A 19377-nucleotide genomic window follows, 5' to 3' on the forward strand; every position below is an offset into this window, starting at 1 on the left:
CTAGGCTTTAGAGGAGGAAAATAGGGAAAAAAAATTTTGATGCAAAAACTGGTAAAATATTTAATATATGGGAGTTGTAGTTTTGCAACAGCTGCAAGGCCACATTGACAGGTGACCCTGCAGTTGTACGGGGATGCATAGAGTGTTTTTTTTTTTTGCGGGGCCAGAAGTACTTTTTAGTTTACCATTTTGGGGAATATCTATTGCTTAGATCACCTTGTATTGAAAAAAAAACCGGTGGTTTATGATATATGTTTTTCTACTTTTATATATATATTCTAGGGACAGGAGGTGATTTAGAACTTTTATTTATTTCATATTTGTATTATATATTTTTAAAGCTTTTTTTTTTTATTTTTTTTTATTTTACAATTTTATTCCCCCCCGGGGGCTTGAACCTGCGGTCAATTGATTGCAAGTCCCATAGACGGCAATACAACTGTATTGCCGTCTATGGGACTTGCAATCAAGCCCATAGACGGCAATACAACTGTATTGCCGTCTATGGGACATTCTGTCTATTAGTATTACGGCTGGTCATAGAGACCAGCCGCAATACTAATATATAGCCGTGACAGGCCGGGGAGCCTCATTAGGCTCCCGGCTGTCACCCGAACAGGTCGGCTCCTGCGATATCGCCGTGCAGGAGCCGGCCTGCAACTTAACAGGTACGGGGCCGGTGGGGACCGGCCCCGGGGGAGAAGGGGCCACTGATACTGACCCGGCATCCGCTGTACTAGAGAGGCGGATGCCGGCAAGGGATAGACGCCATCACAGGTGCCGGGGCCTGAGACATCGCTGCCCTGCCCTGCATGAAGCCAGCGGCGGGGGGACGGAGGAGCTGAATAGCATCACTCCTCCCGCTGCTGGCTTCATGAAGGGCAGAGGAGCGCAGCGATGTCGCAGGCCCCGGCACCTGTAATGGCGTCTATCACTTGCCGGCTTCCGCCTCTCTATTACAGCAGATGCCAGGCGCCACATTCAGACTATAAGACGCACCCTTCTTTTCCCCAAAAATTTTGGGGAAAAAAGTGCGTCTTATAGTCCGAAAAATACGGTATATAATCATTAATTATTATGATTATTTCTAATTCTAGTATAAAATTACTAATATTGTATCATTAAATGAATTATCCAGTTTCTAATATTGATGAGCTATCCTTAGGATCTCGGACCCCTACACATCTAATACTGATAGTCTATCCTAACATTAGAAACCGGAAAGCCCCTTTTAATTATTTACTTCCATAGGAATTCAATCATTGGATATTTAGAGGATCTTTACTGCTTCTGACTGACCATGACTGTCCGCTGTTTACGAAGGAGTCAGGCTGTGATAAAAGAGAGGAGTCGGGGGGCCACACGGTGGCTCAGTGGTTAGCACTGCAGCACTGGAGTCCTGGTGTTCAAATCCCGCCAAGGACAGAAAACCATCTGCAAGGAGTTTGTATGTTCTCCCCGTGTTTGCATGGATTTCCATCCCATATTCCAAAAAAGACATACTGGTAGGGAAAAATGTACATTGTGAGCTCTATTTGGGGCTCACAATCTACATTTAAAAAAAAAAAAAAAAAAAAGAGAGGAGTCGGAGGTTTGGCCCAATTCCAAAGCCCTAATGATAACAGTGCAGGGCAAGCAAAGGATATGGAGCTCTATGTGGGAGAAATAGAGGAAAGAAATGGCCTAAAATATAACAAGCCTAAGGGCACACAGGCTGACAATCGGGTGAACAACTGGTTTATTAGCAGATCACATCTTTTAAACTAGCCTAAAAATATTTGACTCTTGTAGTTTGCATCAAGGTCCCTTCAATGAGCGCTGACCGACTTATATAATTGAAATCAAAGACCCTTGTTACTACAGTATATTAACACTATAAACCCTCCAGTCTTGTGGTTACTTTCCATGCAATGAGCCACTTGTGTTCCATACACTGGGTGATCTGATGGTCAGGACTCTTCAGGATGTAGAAGAGACAAGGCTCTGTATTTACCAGGGTGTTTATTTATTTGTCCAGCAAATTGGTCTGTGATCCTTTACAATGGCCTGGGGCAAGGAGCCTGAATCCTGCTGTGTTTCTAAGCATGCACATACAATAGATAGAAATCAGGCTGCACAAGATCAGATGAGGAATCTGTGGTTTAAAGAACCAGTCCAAGTATCTGATGGTTATTTACACCATAGTATATGTTAAAGCTTCCAAAATAAACTCTGGGAACCATACAGTATTTTGTTAAAATCTCTACAATCGGCAATAAAAAAAAGGAACTTTATTTTTATTTTTCTGTATTTACACTGAACAACGACCTTTATGATCTTTAAGAACAGAGCAGATTGGGAAACAGATCTTGAAGGCCAATTTTGCTTCCCCATATCAAACAAAAGTGAAATTTCGCTCTTGTATGCATTTCTGCACACACTAATACCCCATATTGGCCCCTGCACACAGTATTATGAGCCCATAGTGGCCCCAGTACACAGTATTATGTCCCGTAGTGGCCCCAGTACACAGTATTATGTCCCCATAGTGGCCCCTGCACACAGTATTATGTCCCCATACTGGCCCCAGTACACAGTATTATGTCCCCATACTGGCCCCAGTACACAGTATTATGTCCCCATACTGGCCCCAGTACACAGTATTATGTCCCCATACTGGCCCCAGTACACAGTATTATGTCTCCATACTGGCCCCAGTACACAGTATTATGTCCCCATACTGGCCCCAGTACACAGTATTATGTCCCATAGTGGCCCCAGTACACAGTATTATATCCCATTGTGGACACACATGAACAATTATTATACTCTGGGGTCTTTTCAGACCCCAGAGTACAATAATTGGAGACCCAGAGGGATACAAACATAACAAACTACTGCTACTTACCTATTTCTCGACTCCCCTGCATTCTCTGTCGCTGTCGGCCATCTTCCGGGACGTTATGTGACCGGGGCCCTGCGTTGCGGGTCATATGATGTCACGCAAGTAGGCCAAATCCTGCCTGGAGAGGTAAGTAACAATGTTTTTTATGTTAATCTTACCTCTCCTGGGCCTCCGATCGTTATACTCGGTGGGTCCGAAAAAAGACCCCCGAGTATAATGGTGCTTGTGGGGCCCGCGCTGTCACTTACCGATCCCAGCCCCTGCCAGGATCGGTAAGTATATAGAGCCCGTTACCGGCTGGAGTAACTTCAGCCGGTAATAGCGTATTAAAAAAAAAAAAAAAAAAACGCAGCGGTAGCGGCTGTTGCTGGGCCACTAATGTCCCAGGCCCTGTGGCAGCTGTTACCACTGCTACCCCGGTAGTTACGCCACTCACTACCAGGTCATTACCTCCCTGAGTAATGCCACTATAGATGGCAGCTGACCAAAGACCAGAGAGATGCTGCGAAACACAAGAGGGATAGGCAAAAGAGTGGTCAAGTACAGGCCGAAGGTCTGTGCGGGCAGAAAATGTGCTGGTTGTAAATAGGCCAAAAGGTCAGTACAGACAGCCCAAGTACACAGGTCAGGGACAAAAGTCAGGCCCGAAGTCACAGGTCAAGGTCAGTCAATAGGGTATCAGTCAGAACACAGTGCAAGACTACCCTCACAGGAACTAGCATGCTAAGATCCGATATTGCTTATGTGCTGTGCTGAATGCAGAGCAGTTATAAATAGGCAAGGACTGCCTGGGAGCAGATGAAAAGCACCACAGGTGAGCACAACAGGCCATTGAGTTGTAGGGAGGAATGGTGCCCCCACCCTATGGGGAGGCCCAGCTTCATCCATAGCAAGAGAATGTAAACAGCATGTAGCAAAGGTAACCTGGTGGCTGTGTCTGCTGGGAGCGATAGCATGTCGTAATAGTCTACAGAAAATTGGATCAACTTTGTAAAACCTCTAATCTACTTATTTTGTACCATTTTGTACTTCTATTAAATTTTATTGGCTAGTCAGACAGAACAATAATTTTATATTTCTGCAGGATCTGACATACAACAAAGTAGTGCATAGTGGGAGCTTAGTTAACAATTATAGACTTAGAACTTAGGCCTGGTTCACATCTACTTCGGTAATCAGTTCGAGGAGTCTGCATGGGAACCCCCCAAACGGACTACTGATCGCACTGTCAAGTGGTTTGCAGTGAAAGCACACGGACCCCATAGACTTTAATGGGGTATGTGTGCTTTCCACATGGTCTCCGCACCAGTAGATTATGAACTACTTTTCTGTCTGCATGTTCCGTGCGGAGACCGTGTGGAAAGCACATGGACCCCATTATAGTCTATGGGATCCGTGTGCTTTCACTGCACACTGCTTGCTAATGTGTTCGGATTACCGACGCAGATGTGAACCAGGCCTAAGCTCTATGGTCACATGTTTGACAGTGGAATGGAGTGTTAAGGGCACCTAAAGTATCACAACAACTTTGAGATAAGTTTTGATCGGCAGAGGTTTGGATGCTAAACAGCTAAAATGAAGGGGCAGAAACGCTTTCTTGAACACTTGAGCCCCTTCATTTCTGATTTGGTCTGCTCAGTTCTCCCCACAGGTTTATAGAATAGTCTATAGGGTAGTATTATCATATGATTCCCATTTTACAGGGGCAACACAGTGGCTCAGTGGTTAGCACTGCAGCCTTGCAGCACTGGAGTCCTAGGTTCGAATCCCGCCAGGGATACTACAAGGAGTTTGTATGTTCTCCCCGTGTTTGCATAGATTTCTTCCCATTCTATAAAGGCATTCTGATAGGGGGGGGGGGGGGAAGATTCCCATTTTACTGGAGTCTGCATTGCCATAATGTGCTCCAAATTTATCAAATGTTGCACAATGTTTGAAAAGATTATAGCATCTTTAAGTCGGGGGCCCCACATTGTGGAAATGCAGCCAAGAACGACTACAAAAGGAATGAGAAATATACAGGAAGTTCTTATACTTCTACCTTCTACTCAATCCACTCCTGGCTTTAGTTTAAAAAAAAACGCAACAAAACCGGCAACACAGAAAGCTGCGTTTCTGCAATGTGGAATATTAGATTGGCAGAGATCTGATACCTTTACAGATCAGCTGTTTGAAGCAGCAGCAATGTTCCAGTGATCGCTTCTTTCACTTCACATACAATGTAATGTCCCATTTCTTGGTCCCATGGTTTGCTTGCAGCTCAGTTGCAATCAAGTGAAAGGTTTGAAGTTGCAATACCAAGCACAGATGCTATACAATGTACGATGCAGTGGTCGGTAAGTAAGAGGCTGCAGCGCTTGTCCAAATACTGCAGTCTGTTAAAATAGCTTGTCAAGGTGGGTGCTAGGGGTCATATCCCCACCAAAGTGCTATGAAAGACCTGTCCTAAGCATAGATCATCAATATTTTAGCTTTGTAAAACCTTAAGGCTTAACTTCTCACTTCTACAGGTAGTGAATTTACAAAAATATTTTATATCTGTTGCATTTGAGAAATCTGGCGTACATCAGCTCAACAGGTTAACCACAACCACTTTCCCACCCACTTCTCATAAATGGAGTGAGTGGCTGAAAATGTAAAAAAAAAACCAAAAAAACCTGCAACTTTGTTACAAAAATAATTCCAAAAAATCTTGCAATTTTTTTTTTTAGCAAGAGAATCCTGGCCTGCAATGTCCTCCAAAGATCAATCAGTAGAGAGGTCAGCACCCAAACCACCAATACTGATCATCCCCCCACCCATCAAAACGTCTAAATGATAGGTTCCCTTTAACTGATGATTGGACAATGCAAAGTCAGCACATGTAAAATATTAGGATCAGCTATGGATAGGAATATACAATTTGATACAAAAAATAATAAAAAGTTACTATATTTAGATTTACACTGCTATCCTGAATAAAAAGTGGAATTTTAATAAGTAATATTTTTATTACCCACTGTACATTTTTGTTGGAATCAGGCCAATAAACTGTAGCTAAAAATATCTTAGAAACCTATTCCCACAATAGAATGATGGAGAAGAGAGATTAAAACTGGTCAAATTGTAATAAAAATGCAAAAGATAGAAAAACACCGAGCACACTTTATAGTGTAGATAGTAGATTCACCTTTTTGGATAATTGTAATGAATGTATCAGACCTGGTGGCCTCTCATCTGGTTTGGTTGTGACAGCGTTCACAACTCCGTACTAAGGTGTATATGATACCAGGTATGGGGAGCAGCACGTCTCAAAGGCACCAGTTGTGTCAACCGGGGAAACAGCAGAGGAAAAGGGCAGGACGGCGCTCACAGGTCCAATAGATTTTATTAATAAGAAGAATTGCACAACGCAAACAATCACAGCGTTTCGGGCTGGACGCCCTTTCTCAAGTGCGTATCTAATTAAAAACACACAAATCCATATATAAAGTAACATATAGAATCTATAACATATAAAATCACAAACAGTTAAAATTGTAATGTTGCCAAACTCAGATATAACACTTCAAAGCTGATATACAACATAAAGATGTATTAAAAAAAAAAAAAAAAGAGAATATAGCACATTGGGAGCATATATAGCTTATCCATATATTCATTGTAAATGGCATCCTTAAAAATAGATATACAATGAGCTGGGGAATCCATCTGTCAGGCAAATCAGATCCAGTATCGATTGAATACCTAGATCTGGTTTTGACTAATGAAGGCAAGAAAATCTGCACAAAAACTTATTTTAAATCTGTAGACTGTAATAGCCTGTTGGATTTTCGAAGTCTCCACTATAAAAGGTGGAAACAAAATGTGCCCTTTGGCCAATTCCGCCGTATCAGACGCAATTGCACCAGGGATACAGATTTTCACATCCAAAGTACGATTCTTACTGATAGGTTTTTAGAGAAAGGCTACCCGAATGAAATAATTAAGTCATACACATTAGGGAGATTGTAAGTCTCTGTACGCCTATGTAGGCACACAAAGTCATTCCTGCTCCGCTAGGGATTCTGGGTAAAAAAATATGCAAATCTATTCTCCAGGATGTAATTAGGAGAACAGTGCCTCTGTATGCTGCACTCTAGAAGGCAGCATCCTTAACATCATGCATGACTCAGTTAATAAGCCTACTAACATGATGCGGATTTAATTGCCAAATAAGTATTTCTATTCCAAAGGGAACAGATTCCCAGCTATGGACAGCAGGAATGACTTGTAAGTCTCCGTACTGCCTATGTAGGCACACACTCTCCCTGATGTGTACGATTATCCCCTGACCCTGGACTATAGTCTCTCACTCTGCCAAATCAGTATCCCTGCACTATGCTGAGGAGGTCCAAAAGACCAAAACAGCGCTGTCCATAGCTGGGAATCTGTTCCTTTTGGAATTGAAATACTAATTTGGCAATTAAATCCGCATCATGTTAGTAGGCTTATTAACTGAGTCATGCATGCTGTTAAGGAGGCTGCTCTCTAGAGGGCGGCATACAGAGGCACTGTTCTCCTAATTACATCCTGGAGAATAGATTTGCATATTTTTTACTTTGAAATCTCAGGCATACACAATATCGCTCCGGGCAGAGTGGACTGCAAATGCCCAAGCGGCCATTTTGGCGCGCTCAGCTCTTTTGCATGTGTACTATGCTCAATTTGTTGGCCACACCAAAATGGACGCTCATACATGCGCAGTCCACTCTGCCCGCAGCGCAATTGCACATGCCCAAGATTTTAGCTTGAGCAGCGCAGTGTCAGAGGCCAATGCCTGTCCCAATTTCCAGAAGGAGGAGGAGAGACGGAGCACAAGCATCAAAGGGGAGGTTTACAAGGCGTGATGTGAGGGGTGCTCAGGGCATGCCCCCGGTGCTCATTTACATAAGAAAAGAAAGTGTGTTTAGAAGAAACGGTGGGGAGAAGAAAAGTAGTAAAGGTAGGAGTAGAATAGCCTTTTTAAAGACTATTCTAAATTGTGTTTAGGTAAAAATTACTTTTTGGCAATGATAGACTCCCTTTAACATGTTTGGTTTTTTTAATATATACAAAAATCATGTTTGTTTTTATGGAATTACAGCATAAAGATATGAAGAATTGAATCTACACTGGAAGCATGCTGGATTTTTTATATAATATTGCAGCAGGAGTTTTTGTTTTCCTTTAACTCAATAGTAAGTATTGTAATATAGTAAGTAATTTCAACTTGTCCATTTGTCTGTATGGCCAACATGTCATTTCCTGAAATCTTTACCTAGATGCAGCTTTCCCTGACAAATTTTGGTGTTTTCCAAGTGTGGTCGCAGCGGGACTCTGGGTCCAGTAGCCATATTTTATTTTATTTTATTTTTTTAATGTAGATTGTGAGCCCCACATAGAGCTCACAATGTACATTTTTCCCTATCAGTATGTTTTTGGAATATGGGATGGAAATCCATACAAACACGGGGAGAACATACAAACTCCTTGCAGATGGTTTTTTGCCCTTGGTGGGATTTGAACACCAGGACTCCAGCACTGCAAGGCTGCAGTGCTAACCACTGAGCCACCGTGTGGCCCCCATCCAGTAGCCATATTTTGAAAGAGGTTGTCTCTAATAGGGCAACCCTTTTAAGGTTGGGGCAGTCACTTTTTTGTGTTGTTTACGCTACATGGGGCCTGGACTTAAAGCGGTATTTCAGGTCGTTAACATTAATTATCTGATCCCTAGAATAGGTCATCAACATGGGACTGATGGTTGTCCAACTCTCAGACACAGATCTTTAAATTGTGTAGTGGCCGTAAATGGTACTGCAGGCGTCTCTCATTTATGTGAATAAAATAGCTAAAGTACATCAAAGACATACTGATAGGGGATTTAGATTGTGATCCCTATATGGGACAGTGACTGTCAATGTCTGTAAAGTGCTGCAGAATATGATGGCGCTATACAAGTAAGCATAATAAATAAATAAAGTACCAATTACGGCCACTACAAAATGTACACAACGCATGGACCTGTGCTTGTACTGATGCCCATTCCTTATTGCTGCAGCCCCTTCATTCAGTTGAGGGGTGGGCTTGCTGGACGTCACACCAACACACAGAATATAAAAGTCCTGCAAATCCTCTAACTTCCAAGGTGAATAGTTGGTTGGACACATGCCATGCTGCTGCCTGTCCACAAGACAGATTTCATTCACTAGGTAAACCCAAAAAAAAAAACTATGAAATGATATCAAGTAGAGATCTCAAAAATTCCATAGAAACTAATTAAAGAATATTAAAACCATATGCCTTATAAATGATAAAATCTATCATTATTATTGTTTATTTATATAGCACCATTAATTCCATGGTGCTTTACATCTATCATCTTTACTTGCGGAAACCTCACTACCCCATCTAGTCACCCCATATCTGCAGGCAACAACAGGAAACAGAATGGTAGACACAATTTCTGGGAGAATGTAGTATGATGAATAAGAGTGCAGTGTAGCAGCAGGACACAAGCGGAGTATAGCCGGGGCTGCCGCCTGTTTGTTTGTTGTCTCATATTTATTTCTGACATAACATGCAGTTCCCGGTCTACATGCCAGCCTACACGTAGCACACTGCGGCTTTGTGCTCAGCCCTCAGTCACAGCCTATGGCCGCCGAATACTCGCACCAAACACCAGCAAACATGAATGAGACACTGTGAAATGGGGCTTGTGAGGACTGAGATCTTAGTAAATGCGGCCTGTCTAGGGTGGGTACAGCCACCGATTACTAGGCACAGTCTTAATGATGTACTTTCTTCTCTGGGAAGGGTGGGACTGGAGGATATCTGGTAATGAATGATCTCATAGACGGCCAACTTCTTATGTACCTTACAACAACACCTTCCATTATAAGCACAGCCCTCGAAAAGGTTCAACCCAAAAATCTTGTCCCAGGACGTAAATACGGACAGTAAATTGAATTTATTACATGAGAAGGGTTCCCGAAGATATTGTACTGGTAATATCAGCTATAGTCCATAATTCAAGGAAAGTCATAAGTAGTAAGTTGTTCTGTATAATGGAGTAAGGAGAGGAGCTATAGGAGCTCATGTAGCCCATTATAGATGCATAGTGTGGTGTCCAGCCCTGCACGGAGAATATCACATATAGAAATGGGGAATATATAATATATAAAGGAATGGTCCGGATAACAGGAGGAGCATGGACCATCGACAATCACATGACTGTCCATTAGAGATCTGCCATACTGAACTACAGGAGATAAAAGATGGCGGAGCACATTAAGAAATCTGTGCCCTAGTTAATATAAGTGTGTGGTGAGGGCCAGATATGCAACACAAAATAACAATTCAGTAGCTTTTTTTTTTTTTTCTTTTCTCAAATCTGTGTTGCATGTTCCTATATTCCTGCTCCTAGAAATGTATGAATAAATTAAACATCTGTGTATCCTACTATTTCTCCTGTTCTCCATAGGGTGCAACAATACACACCCTGTCACAATCCAATCAGACAAGGGCAAAGCTCAAGGTATACATATTTCCAGGAAGAACAACAGAGGAATGACAAAACACAGACTTCTAAGGGTAAGTTCACATGGGGTTTTTTGGACCGGAACCTGAGGCAGAGGCCGCCTCAGGTACCGGTCCGAAATACGGGTAGCTGCGACTGGATTAGTTCAAAATGAATGGGCCTAGTCGGGAGAAGGGAGTGTCTTCAGGCTGAATTGCGAGGCGAATCCGCCTGAAAGAATGAGCATCTCGCTTCGTTTTCTGGGAGCCAGAACAAAACGGCTTCCGAAAAAAAGAACCGACCGCCTCCCATTAATTTCAATGGGAGCCGTCTTTTTGGTCAGGCAGATACGGCCTCAAAATCCTGACCAAAAAACCCTGTGTGAACTTACCCTCAGAAAGAAAGCTCCAGATTTTCTTGGTCTGATGAATAAGGGTATTGCTAAGCAGAGTCCATACTTCTAGTGTTTAGCAAGTACTATACAAGACTGAGCAGATTTATGAAACGGTCTTAAAGAAGTTTCCGTTGCCCAAATTACAGCAACCAATCACAGCACAGCTTTCATTTTTCAAAAGCAGAAGAAGAAATTAAGGTTGTGCTGTGATTGGGTGGCATGGGCAGCAAAGACCGTTTTCTTTTAAGGCCCTATACAAACGACCAAGTGTGCATCCAAAGTTGGGCAGAGTTTGCAGCAGAATGTGTTCGGATGACATTTGAAGTGACATCGGAGTAGATTCTATTATTCATTCACGTCTATGGGGGCTTCTGATACATTCTTTTCCGATAACATAGAGCAGGATAGGATCTGCTCTATAATCATCCATATCATCGGAATGGAATGGATTGAAGCCACCATAGACATGAATGCATTACGGAATCCACTCGGATGTCACCCCATATCGCAAGCACACTTGTTCGTGCGCATGAGTTGCAAAAAAGCATCATATCTGCCACACTGAGTATGGGCTCGGAGCATGAGAGGCCTTAGTACCTTCATTTTGGAAAGATAAGAATACACAACCACCTACTAGAGGATATTACCTAAATATCCCAAAAACGCTTTTTGATATATATATATATATATATATATATATACACATAATTTCATCCACAAACACAAAATCATACAGTTTTGAAGCTTCTATGATCAGTTTGCCATACTCCCATATTAACAATTAAAAAGAGTTTTCTGGACAAATGATATCCTATGGACAGATCATCAATATCAGACCAGCAAAGGCCCCACACCCAGGACCCTGCCGATCAGCTGTCAGCAGCCACTATTACAGAGAACAGGGCCAGAAGCAGACAGCTCTGTTCTCTATGTAGTGCTGTGTTGTAAAAGACCTGAGATGCAGTAACTCAGCACAGCCATAACATTGAGAATCTCCTTCTTGCTCTGTTATCTGCATAGTGACCGCTGATCTTAAAGTCCTGGGTATGGGGCCTTTGTTGGTCTGATACAGATGACATGTCCATAAGATATCATTTGTATATATGTAATAACATTTTTACAAAAGGTTTAATCAAATTTCTGCAATATGACATAAAACAATCCTCCATGAACAAAGATATGAAATATGGGATCTCTGCTTAACCTCCATTATTTCTGTAATACAGAACAGTCAGCATTCTCATATTAGTCAGCCTCTTGTGGGCTGACTTTGGGCACTATGGTTTGCACTTTTTGTGACACAGATCTGATCTGTTAAGCTCCATGTCACTTCTCTACAGTCAGGCTAATAAAGTACATGTCTGACCCCCTAAATAGCAGAGAACTATTAAGGGATACAGTCAGACACGACAATGATCACATATAGGAATATATTGCACATGGCTGACTTACATATCTCAGGAGCCTCATCGGATCCATCGGGACAATCCTTCTCGCCATCACACCGCCACCCTTTTGATATGCACGTTACCTGGTCCTTGCAGGCAAAATGTTTAGGGCTACAGGTTTTTGGAGCTGAAAGACAAATAAATATCTATGAGTAAAAATAGAAGAACAAAATGTAAAAAGACTTGATCTTAGTATAAGAGTTAGGATAGAGATAAAAATGACGGACACTTCAGAGTCAAGTATATGCCCAGTAAGACACTTCATGTCTTTTATATACCATACGACAGAACATTTTACGTTGTGCTATTGGAGACAAACATCTGTACATATTGAAAGATCTTTACATGACCATTTCAGGGGTTAAAGTCAGAAGACAAGGTCCATTGAACAGTCAAATAGAAAACTTATTCTGTACAGGCCTTGTAAAAGAACAAAGTCAAGGAAAAACCATTTACATTCAGGAAGCCATAACCCTGCCTGTACCAGACCTGCTGTACTTTCAAGTGTTTTTCTATGGTCTCTGCCATTAAAGAAATTCCAGCCTTATCAATACCGTACTGTAAAGCATTCATTGCCCAGTGATAAATGACTGAGACTGAACTATGGCATGAATGTGGTTTACAATACATGAATGAACCTTCTTGCACCGGGAGCTTCTGGGTTGTTTTCTTACACTATCGGCGGTAGATTATAAACTCACAAATGGGAGTATTGTTTAATAACTTGTTATATGACGAACTTCGAGTGGCCTACTCAGTCCCAATGGGAAGGACACTGTCTATAATCTGACATACATGTATAATAAAGGGGTGTATGAAGTCAGGTCAGGCAACTGTAATTGTAACAGGGGTTGCTGGACCTGAACAATAGAGGATATGAACAACGCGGCAATCCAGGGCATGACGAAGGTTGAGCGAGGGGTTTAATGATCCGAATTATACCCCTCAAGGCACACTGCATAACATCTACAATCCTGACCACAGAGGAATCACTGTGCAATGAGGTTTATTCTATTTGCTTTAGCATTTTCTATCTTTTTCTAGTACCCTTGTCCTGGACTGACACTAGTGACCTAAAAAACAGGGCTCAGATGTTTATTCAGGGTTGCCATTTCTATTAATGAGCATATAGATTTTGATGGGGAGGATCGTATGTCTGTGCGGGTTTTGTATAAAACATTTCTTCTTAAATTCATGTTTTATTCAAAAGAAGAGAAGATTCACTTCTATCTGTACATCTCATTTTATCCTCAGCAGTTTGGTGTTATAGTTACCACCCTGGGCCCTGAAAAGGCCTCTAACGCCATCCAATATTAATATATTTGTAGGCCATATCTAAGTTAGACCCTACCAAATTTGTGTGAATTTTACATGTACAGGCAATGAAATGTCACATATGGTACAACAATAAAGGGATCATCCAGGATTTGATAAAAAGGTACATAACACAGGAAATGGTATCTTATATAGAGGTAAAAAAAAAAAAGTAAATACCGTATATACTCGAGTATAAGCCGACCCAAATATAAGCCAAGGCCCCTAATTTTACCACAAAAAAAACTGGGAAAACTTATTGAAATGCAGCAGCCACCGGAAAATTTCAAAAAATTAATTTTTTTTTTGGGTGCAGTAGGTGCTGGGGAAGGGAAGGGGGTGTTTGGGTTGTCTGTCTGCCCCTTCCCTAATTTATTTTTTTTTTTAAAGCTTCTTTTTTTCACTATTTTATGGGAGATTCTATACATTACTATTGCGGCTGGACTTAGACACCCCCCTTCCCCTAAAAAAAAAAAAAAAGAAACTTTTTTTTTTTTTTTTTGCTTGACTCGAGTACAAGCCGAGGGGGGCTTTTTCAGCTGAAAAATTCGGCTTATACTCGAGTATATCCGGTAACCTAAACTCACATGTAAAGTCCTACAGTAGACTAGCTGCACCGTTTCAGTGGTCTCCTACACTAGACTAAAATCACTATTAACTTGACCACACCAACATATTTTATCCTCCTTCCTCTATGACAGAGAATTAAAATTGTATCAATAAATTTCACCCACTAGGTCTTCCACGGTAGTCTAATATGATCTTGATAGTAGACTTTAGTTGCTAGGATGAACTATCACTACCGTTTAAAGTGGATCTGGCAGCTTATGCTACGTTCACACCTGCGGAGTTGTCTCCATTCTTCTAACCCATCACAGGACTTCTTCGCTTGGGACTTCTACCACACTATGAACCAGAGTCTAAGGCCTGGTTCACATCCGCATGGGGATCCCCCCAAATGGAATACCAAATGCATTGACAAGTGGTGAGCTTATGAAGACACACGGACCCCATAGAGTATAATGGGGTCCGTGTGTTTTCCACATGGTGTCCGCACGGAACATGCGGATAGAGAAGTACTTCATGAACTACTTTTCTCTCTGCATGACTCGTGCTGACACTGTGCGGAAAATCACACGCACCCCATTATAGTCTGTGGGGTCTGTGTGCTTTCATATGCATGAAGTCCCCATGTGGACTCCCTGAACAGAATACCGAACACAGATGTGAACCAGACCTGAGAAGGGAGACTCCTACGCAGACATGAACATAATCTTAGTTTGTTGCTCTACATAAGGGTCTGTACCTCTAGTAGCCAACCCACAAGAAAGATGTTGTGCCCTTTGGCTACTAGATGCACAGAAAGCACTGAAACACGGCTACGTAGTTCTGAGAAGGCTGCAGCCTCTACCCAGTAAAAGGCCAGTGTTATTTATATCCATTTCCCTTCTCCTGCAGTTTTAAACCATCTACACTTCAGAAGTTATGATCTAAACGGCTCGTGTATTAACAAATAACAGCTTTCCTAAGAGAGTTTATAACAATTCATTTTGTGACCTTTCTAAATATTATTGAAGGTTTCATAAAAATGAAATGTCTTAACATAAACGTTGGCAGACCCTCTTCTCTTCTCGGCTTCCTTTCCAAATCCTCTCGGACTTGTTTAGGCTGCACTTGAGGCAAGCAGAAGTCATAAATGCTGACTCTGAGAAGATGACCGTTTAGGTCACTGCATCAATGTGACGGTAATGATGCCGCACTGCAGTAATGATGCGGGTCAAGAAGGTGAGAAACATAAACACGACAGGGAGGTATAGAAGTAGTCAAAAAGGCATGGACGACCAGATAAGGAGTAAAGGTCAGGACCATCTTTAAGTAGCAGGAATACAAACCAAGTTGCTCATTGGAAGTCAATAAAATATGTTAGTAACTTGTCCCATCATGCTAAAGATGGCCCACATGTCAAGCACCACTTGATAAGATCCCATCTGCCCACAGATAAAGCCCTCAAAACCCTGGATGAATTCCTTCTTTAAAGTGTCCATGTACTCAAAAAATAACCACACAAAGCAACTACTTGTTATTTGAGATTACATTGATATCCAAAGGTCTAAAAAGATCCTCACTGTATAACCAAGAATCAATGCAATTCATAGAATTTGCATCAAGCCAGGGTTTCTCAACTCCAGTCCTCAAGCACAAAGCATCCTCAAGTTACAATATTAAGGAGGTTGTCTGACGCAAATGTAGAATTTAAAAAAAAAAAAAAAAAAAGTGTAGCTTACCACTTACAGGTCCACCATTCCAACAGTGGCGGCCTGGTCAGTGTTACCGATGATGTTTCTTTGTGATGTTCGGTTTCATTTCAGGTTACCGCTACAGCAGTGACCTGTACACAAATAGTACGTGATGGACTGGACTCTGCAGGACTCTGCTAAGGACTGGCTGCAGTGGTGACCTGAACAGAAACGCAATGTCTCAAGAAGACATCATCAACCATCAGCAGCAGTGAAGACCGGGCTACCAGTGCTAGAATGGAGGACTTGTAAATGGTAAGGCTTTTATATTTTTAAAAAAAATATTTTAAGATTTAAAAAAAAAAAACACAACACACACATAGCACCATACAGATAAAGCAAGTCCTTACATATATGTCAGTTGTAGCTGCGGTAAGCTATATACCACCTTTAGTAACTTTTCAGGGTTCTGTACATAACTCACACACTGTACCAAAGAAAAGAAAAAATTTAAGCGAGTTGCCCTTACTTGGGGGGGAGGGGTTGGAATTTATTAAAGGAAAAAAATAACATATCCCAGAAAACTGTCTTTTTTAATGCTAAATTTAAGTTTCTTTCTCCTGCTATCAATTTTTTTACTGCAACTTTGTCTTTATGCTGAACAGATTGTCATTTTGAAAATTTCCAAACTAAATTTTTTGGGTTCGTCACCCACAAAACACTATTATACCACCAGGGTGAAAGGAGGATTTAATGGGCAAGGACCAATTCCTGCTGGTAGGCAACTTAAAAAAAACAAAAACAAAAAAAAAAACAATCCCATGAAATCCCTTGAGAGAAACACTAAACCCAAAAATGAAGCTGAAAGTACATAAGAATAATAGTTGCCCTTAAGAATGTTCCATAAGCTCTTGATAAGACCGTCTCATAGAGATAATAGAGAACAAAAATGCTACTCTACTGTTGGGCAGCTCCATCTTGGGTCATGGATTGGCAAAGGGAGCAGAACTTGGCCAAGGGGTGGAGCTTTAGTAGACTTTTGCAGACTTAACTAACTTGAATTGTTTGTCCAAAATACCTTTATCCAGGATCCAGGAACTGATTAAAAGCTACAGGAAGCAACTAGAGGCTGTTATCTGTGCAAAAGGAAGATGTACTAAATATTAATGTCACTTTTCTGTTGAGGTGCCCATATTTTTGCACCGGTCAAATTTTGGTTTAATGCATATTGCGCATTTTCTGTTAGTACAATAAACCTCATTTCAATCCTGAAATATTACTGTGTCCATCAGTTATTAGATATATCAAACTGAAATGGCTGTTGCAAACACCAAAATATTTAGAACTAAAAATGATTAAGATTAATAGGGGTGCCCAAACTTTTTCATAGGACTGTATATAATTATATATATATATATTTTTTTTTTTTTCCCCATGTATAAAATTTATATATGATAGATGATAGATTAGATTAGATTAGATAGATAGATAGATAGATAGATAGATAGATAGATAGATAGATAGATAAAGACAGCATCAGCAAGAGAAGGTGCTAGCCTCAAGCTACAAGCAAGTCCTGATATGCAAAAAAACATATCACATTACATTTTTGTATAGGGCAATAAGCCCACAATTTTTTCTTATTAGATAGATAGATAGATAGATAGATACAGAAATTATTTTGAAAAATTCTTTAAAAATTACCTATTTAATCCTTTAAACAAAATTGGCCATTTTCTGGGCCACATTCCTGTAAACATAAATAACTTTATTCATCACATTCTGACATCAATCGTGACATTTATAAAGAGATAAGAGATGCCATATCAAACAATATAACTGATAATAAACACATGGCCACAGAGCGACGATATGAATTGTCTTTAGGGCATTGTGCGCACTGGATAACTGGGTTACGGTCTCTTTTCACATCAATACAGAACATGTGCATAAATGATTGACAGCCGAAGAACGAGACCTCCAATCTAGCCATGGAACAGTAGAGCGCAGGCCTCTTGCAACATTATTATCCTCTCTACTTGCTGGCAGGAGCTGCAGAGCAGACGTGACCAAAATGATAGACCTTTGTTTAACATTTTGGTCACACGCTCTGCGCTTCAAGCCCATTTGTGATGGCTGGGGAGAAATAGGAGATGTTTAACAAAGCACAACGGAGCAATGAGTCTCTCTTCTTCAGGAGGAACAGAATAACAAATACGAAAAGGGGCGAGACTGGAGAAGAAAACGAGAACTTGGCAGATCCTCAAAAATCCCTTCACCCCCTGCCTTGCTGGAAATGGTTTGTTTTCATCTACTAAATTATATACAGAAGAGGGGTAAATCTGCTTTCATCTTCCTCCTGAGGAAAATAGGTCTGTCTTGGATAATGTATTGAGAAGAGCTGCCTCCCGTAATGGGCTGGACTTGTCTCTGCAGAAATCCTAGTTCAATGACATGGAGGTCTATTATTCTGTAATCACCCGTGAAATGCTATTGTTAGAAAACCTCAGTATGTGTATAGGATGTATACCACATAGTCCGAAACTTCCATGAAAGCAATAACAGAATAGCAATTACGTAGCTGACATGCTCATAATATACTTAAGTCATAGACTCGGCTACTAGAAATGGAAGTGACATAGCCATTTCAATTATTTTTCATTAAACATATCATCGTAAATTCCAGGCGAGCTGCAGGGCCTGCTGACATTTGGAGAAAGCCAGGTTAAAACATGTAGTGCCGTTTAATGACACAAAGGGCGACAATTATGAACAAATCCTTTGTGATGGGAACCTGAAGAGGTGCATGTTCTCATTGTCTGGTTTCATGAGAGCACCTCTCCAAAAAGCCATAATATTCTAATAATCAAGTGTCAAGGACCACAGAGCTTGTAACGGATCTAGAGCAGCCATTACTACTGACACTAATGGACTGGTAATGTTTCTAAGTGACGTGTGACGCTGAATACTGCGCGGTGTTATCTACTCAGGTTTTACAATCTATCTTCACCTCTGAACAGCATTTTACAGTTTACATATAGCAGGAATGATACAGTACTGAAGACTTTGGAACCAAGTCAGATCATTCCACAAGTGTATTCAATTTTTCTTACCAGCCAAACTATTAAAATGCCTATAAATTTCCCATTAGATGGCGACGGCAAATTTCTGGGTGCACTGGCAACCTGGATCCTAAGTTCTAACCATACCAGATGTATAAAATGTTATTACATATAAGGTGCAATACTGCACTGAGTTAGGTCACATCCAGAAGTTGGAGAATTGCAGCATTTTTGCAATGCTGATAGGTCGGTACCAATTTACAGTACAGGAGGAATAAGTTTTCAAAACCCAATTTTTATGTAGTAGACAAAAAAAAAAGGCAAAAAAAACCCACATAGAAATAGCGGCATGAGTCAGAATTTCAATTGGCTGAGGAAAAGTTACAATGTGGATTTCATATTTTGCAATGCAAAGGTGAAATGTGCAACAAATCCACATCTACCGGTACCACATATGAATTATACTAGGGTTTTTACGAAGATTTTAGTAAGATCTGCAGCAGAAATTGTGCTTCACATGGA

The 19377-nt window shown here is 41.0% G+C and overlaps 1 protein-coding gene across 4 annotated transcripts in view; it reads right to left on the bottom strand.

Annotated features, from left to right (window-relative positions):
- Positions 1 to 19377, bottom strand: part of LRP1 (LDL receptor related protein 1) — a 222721-nt gene that overhangs the window by 153125 nt on the left and 50219 nt on the right. For all 4 annotated transcript variants that reach the window (XM_075265731.1, XM_075265730.1, XM_075265729.1 and 1 more), the window contains exon 2: positions 12247 to 12369. In XM_075265731.1, the coding sequence (XP_075121832.1) occupies positions 12247 to 12369 (123 nt within the window). The remainder of the gene's footprint in view (positions 1 to 12246; positions 12370 to 19377) is intronic.

Source organism: Leptodactylus fuscus, chromosome 2, assembly GCF_031893055.1.
Source record: "Leptodactylus fuscus isolate aLepFus1 chromosome 2, aLepFus1.hap2, whole genome shotgun sequence".
NCBI lineage: Eukaryota > Metazoa > Chordata > Amphibia > Anura > Leptodactylidae > Leptodactylus > Leptodactylus fuscus.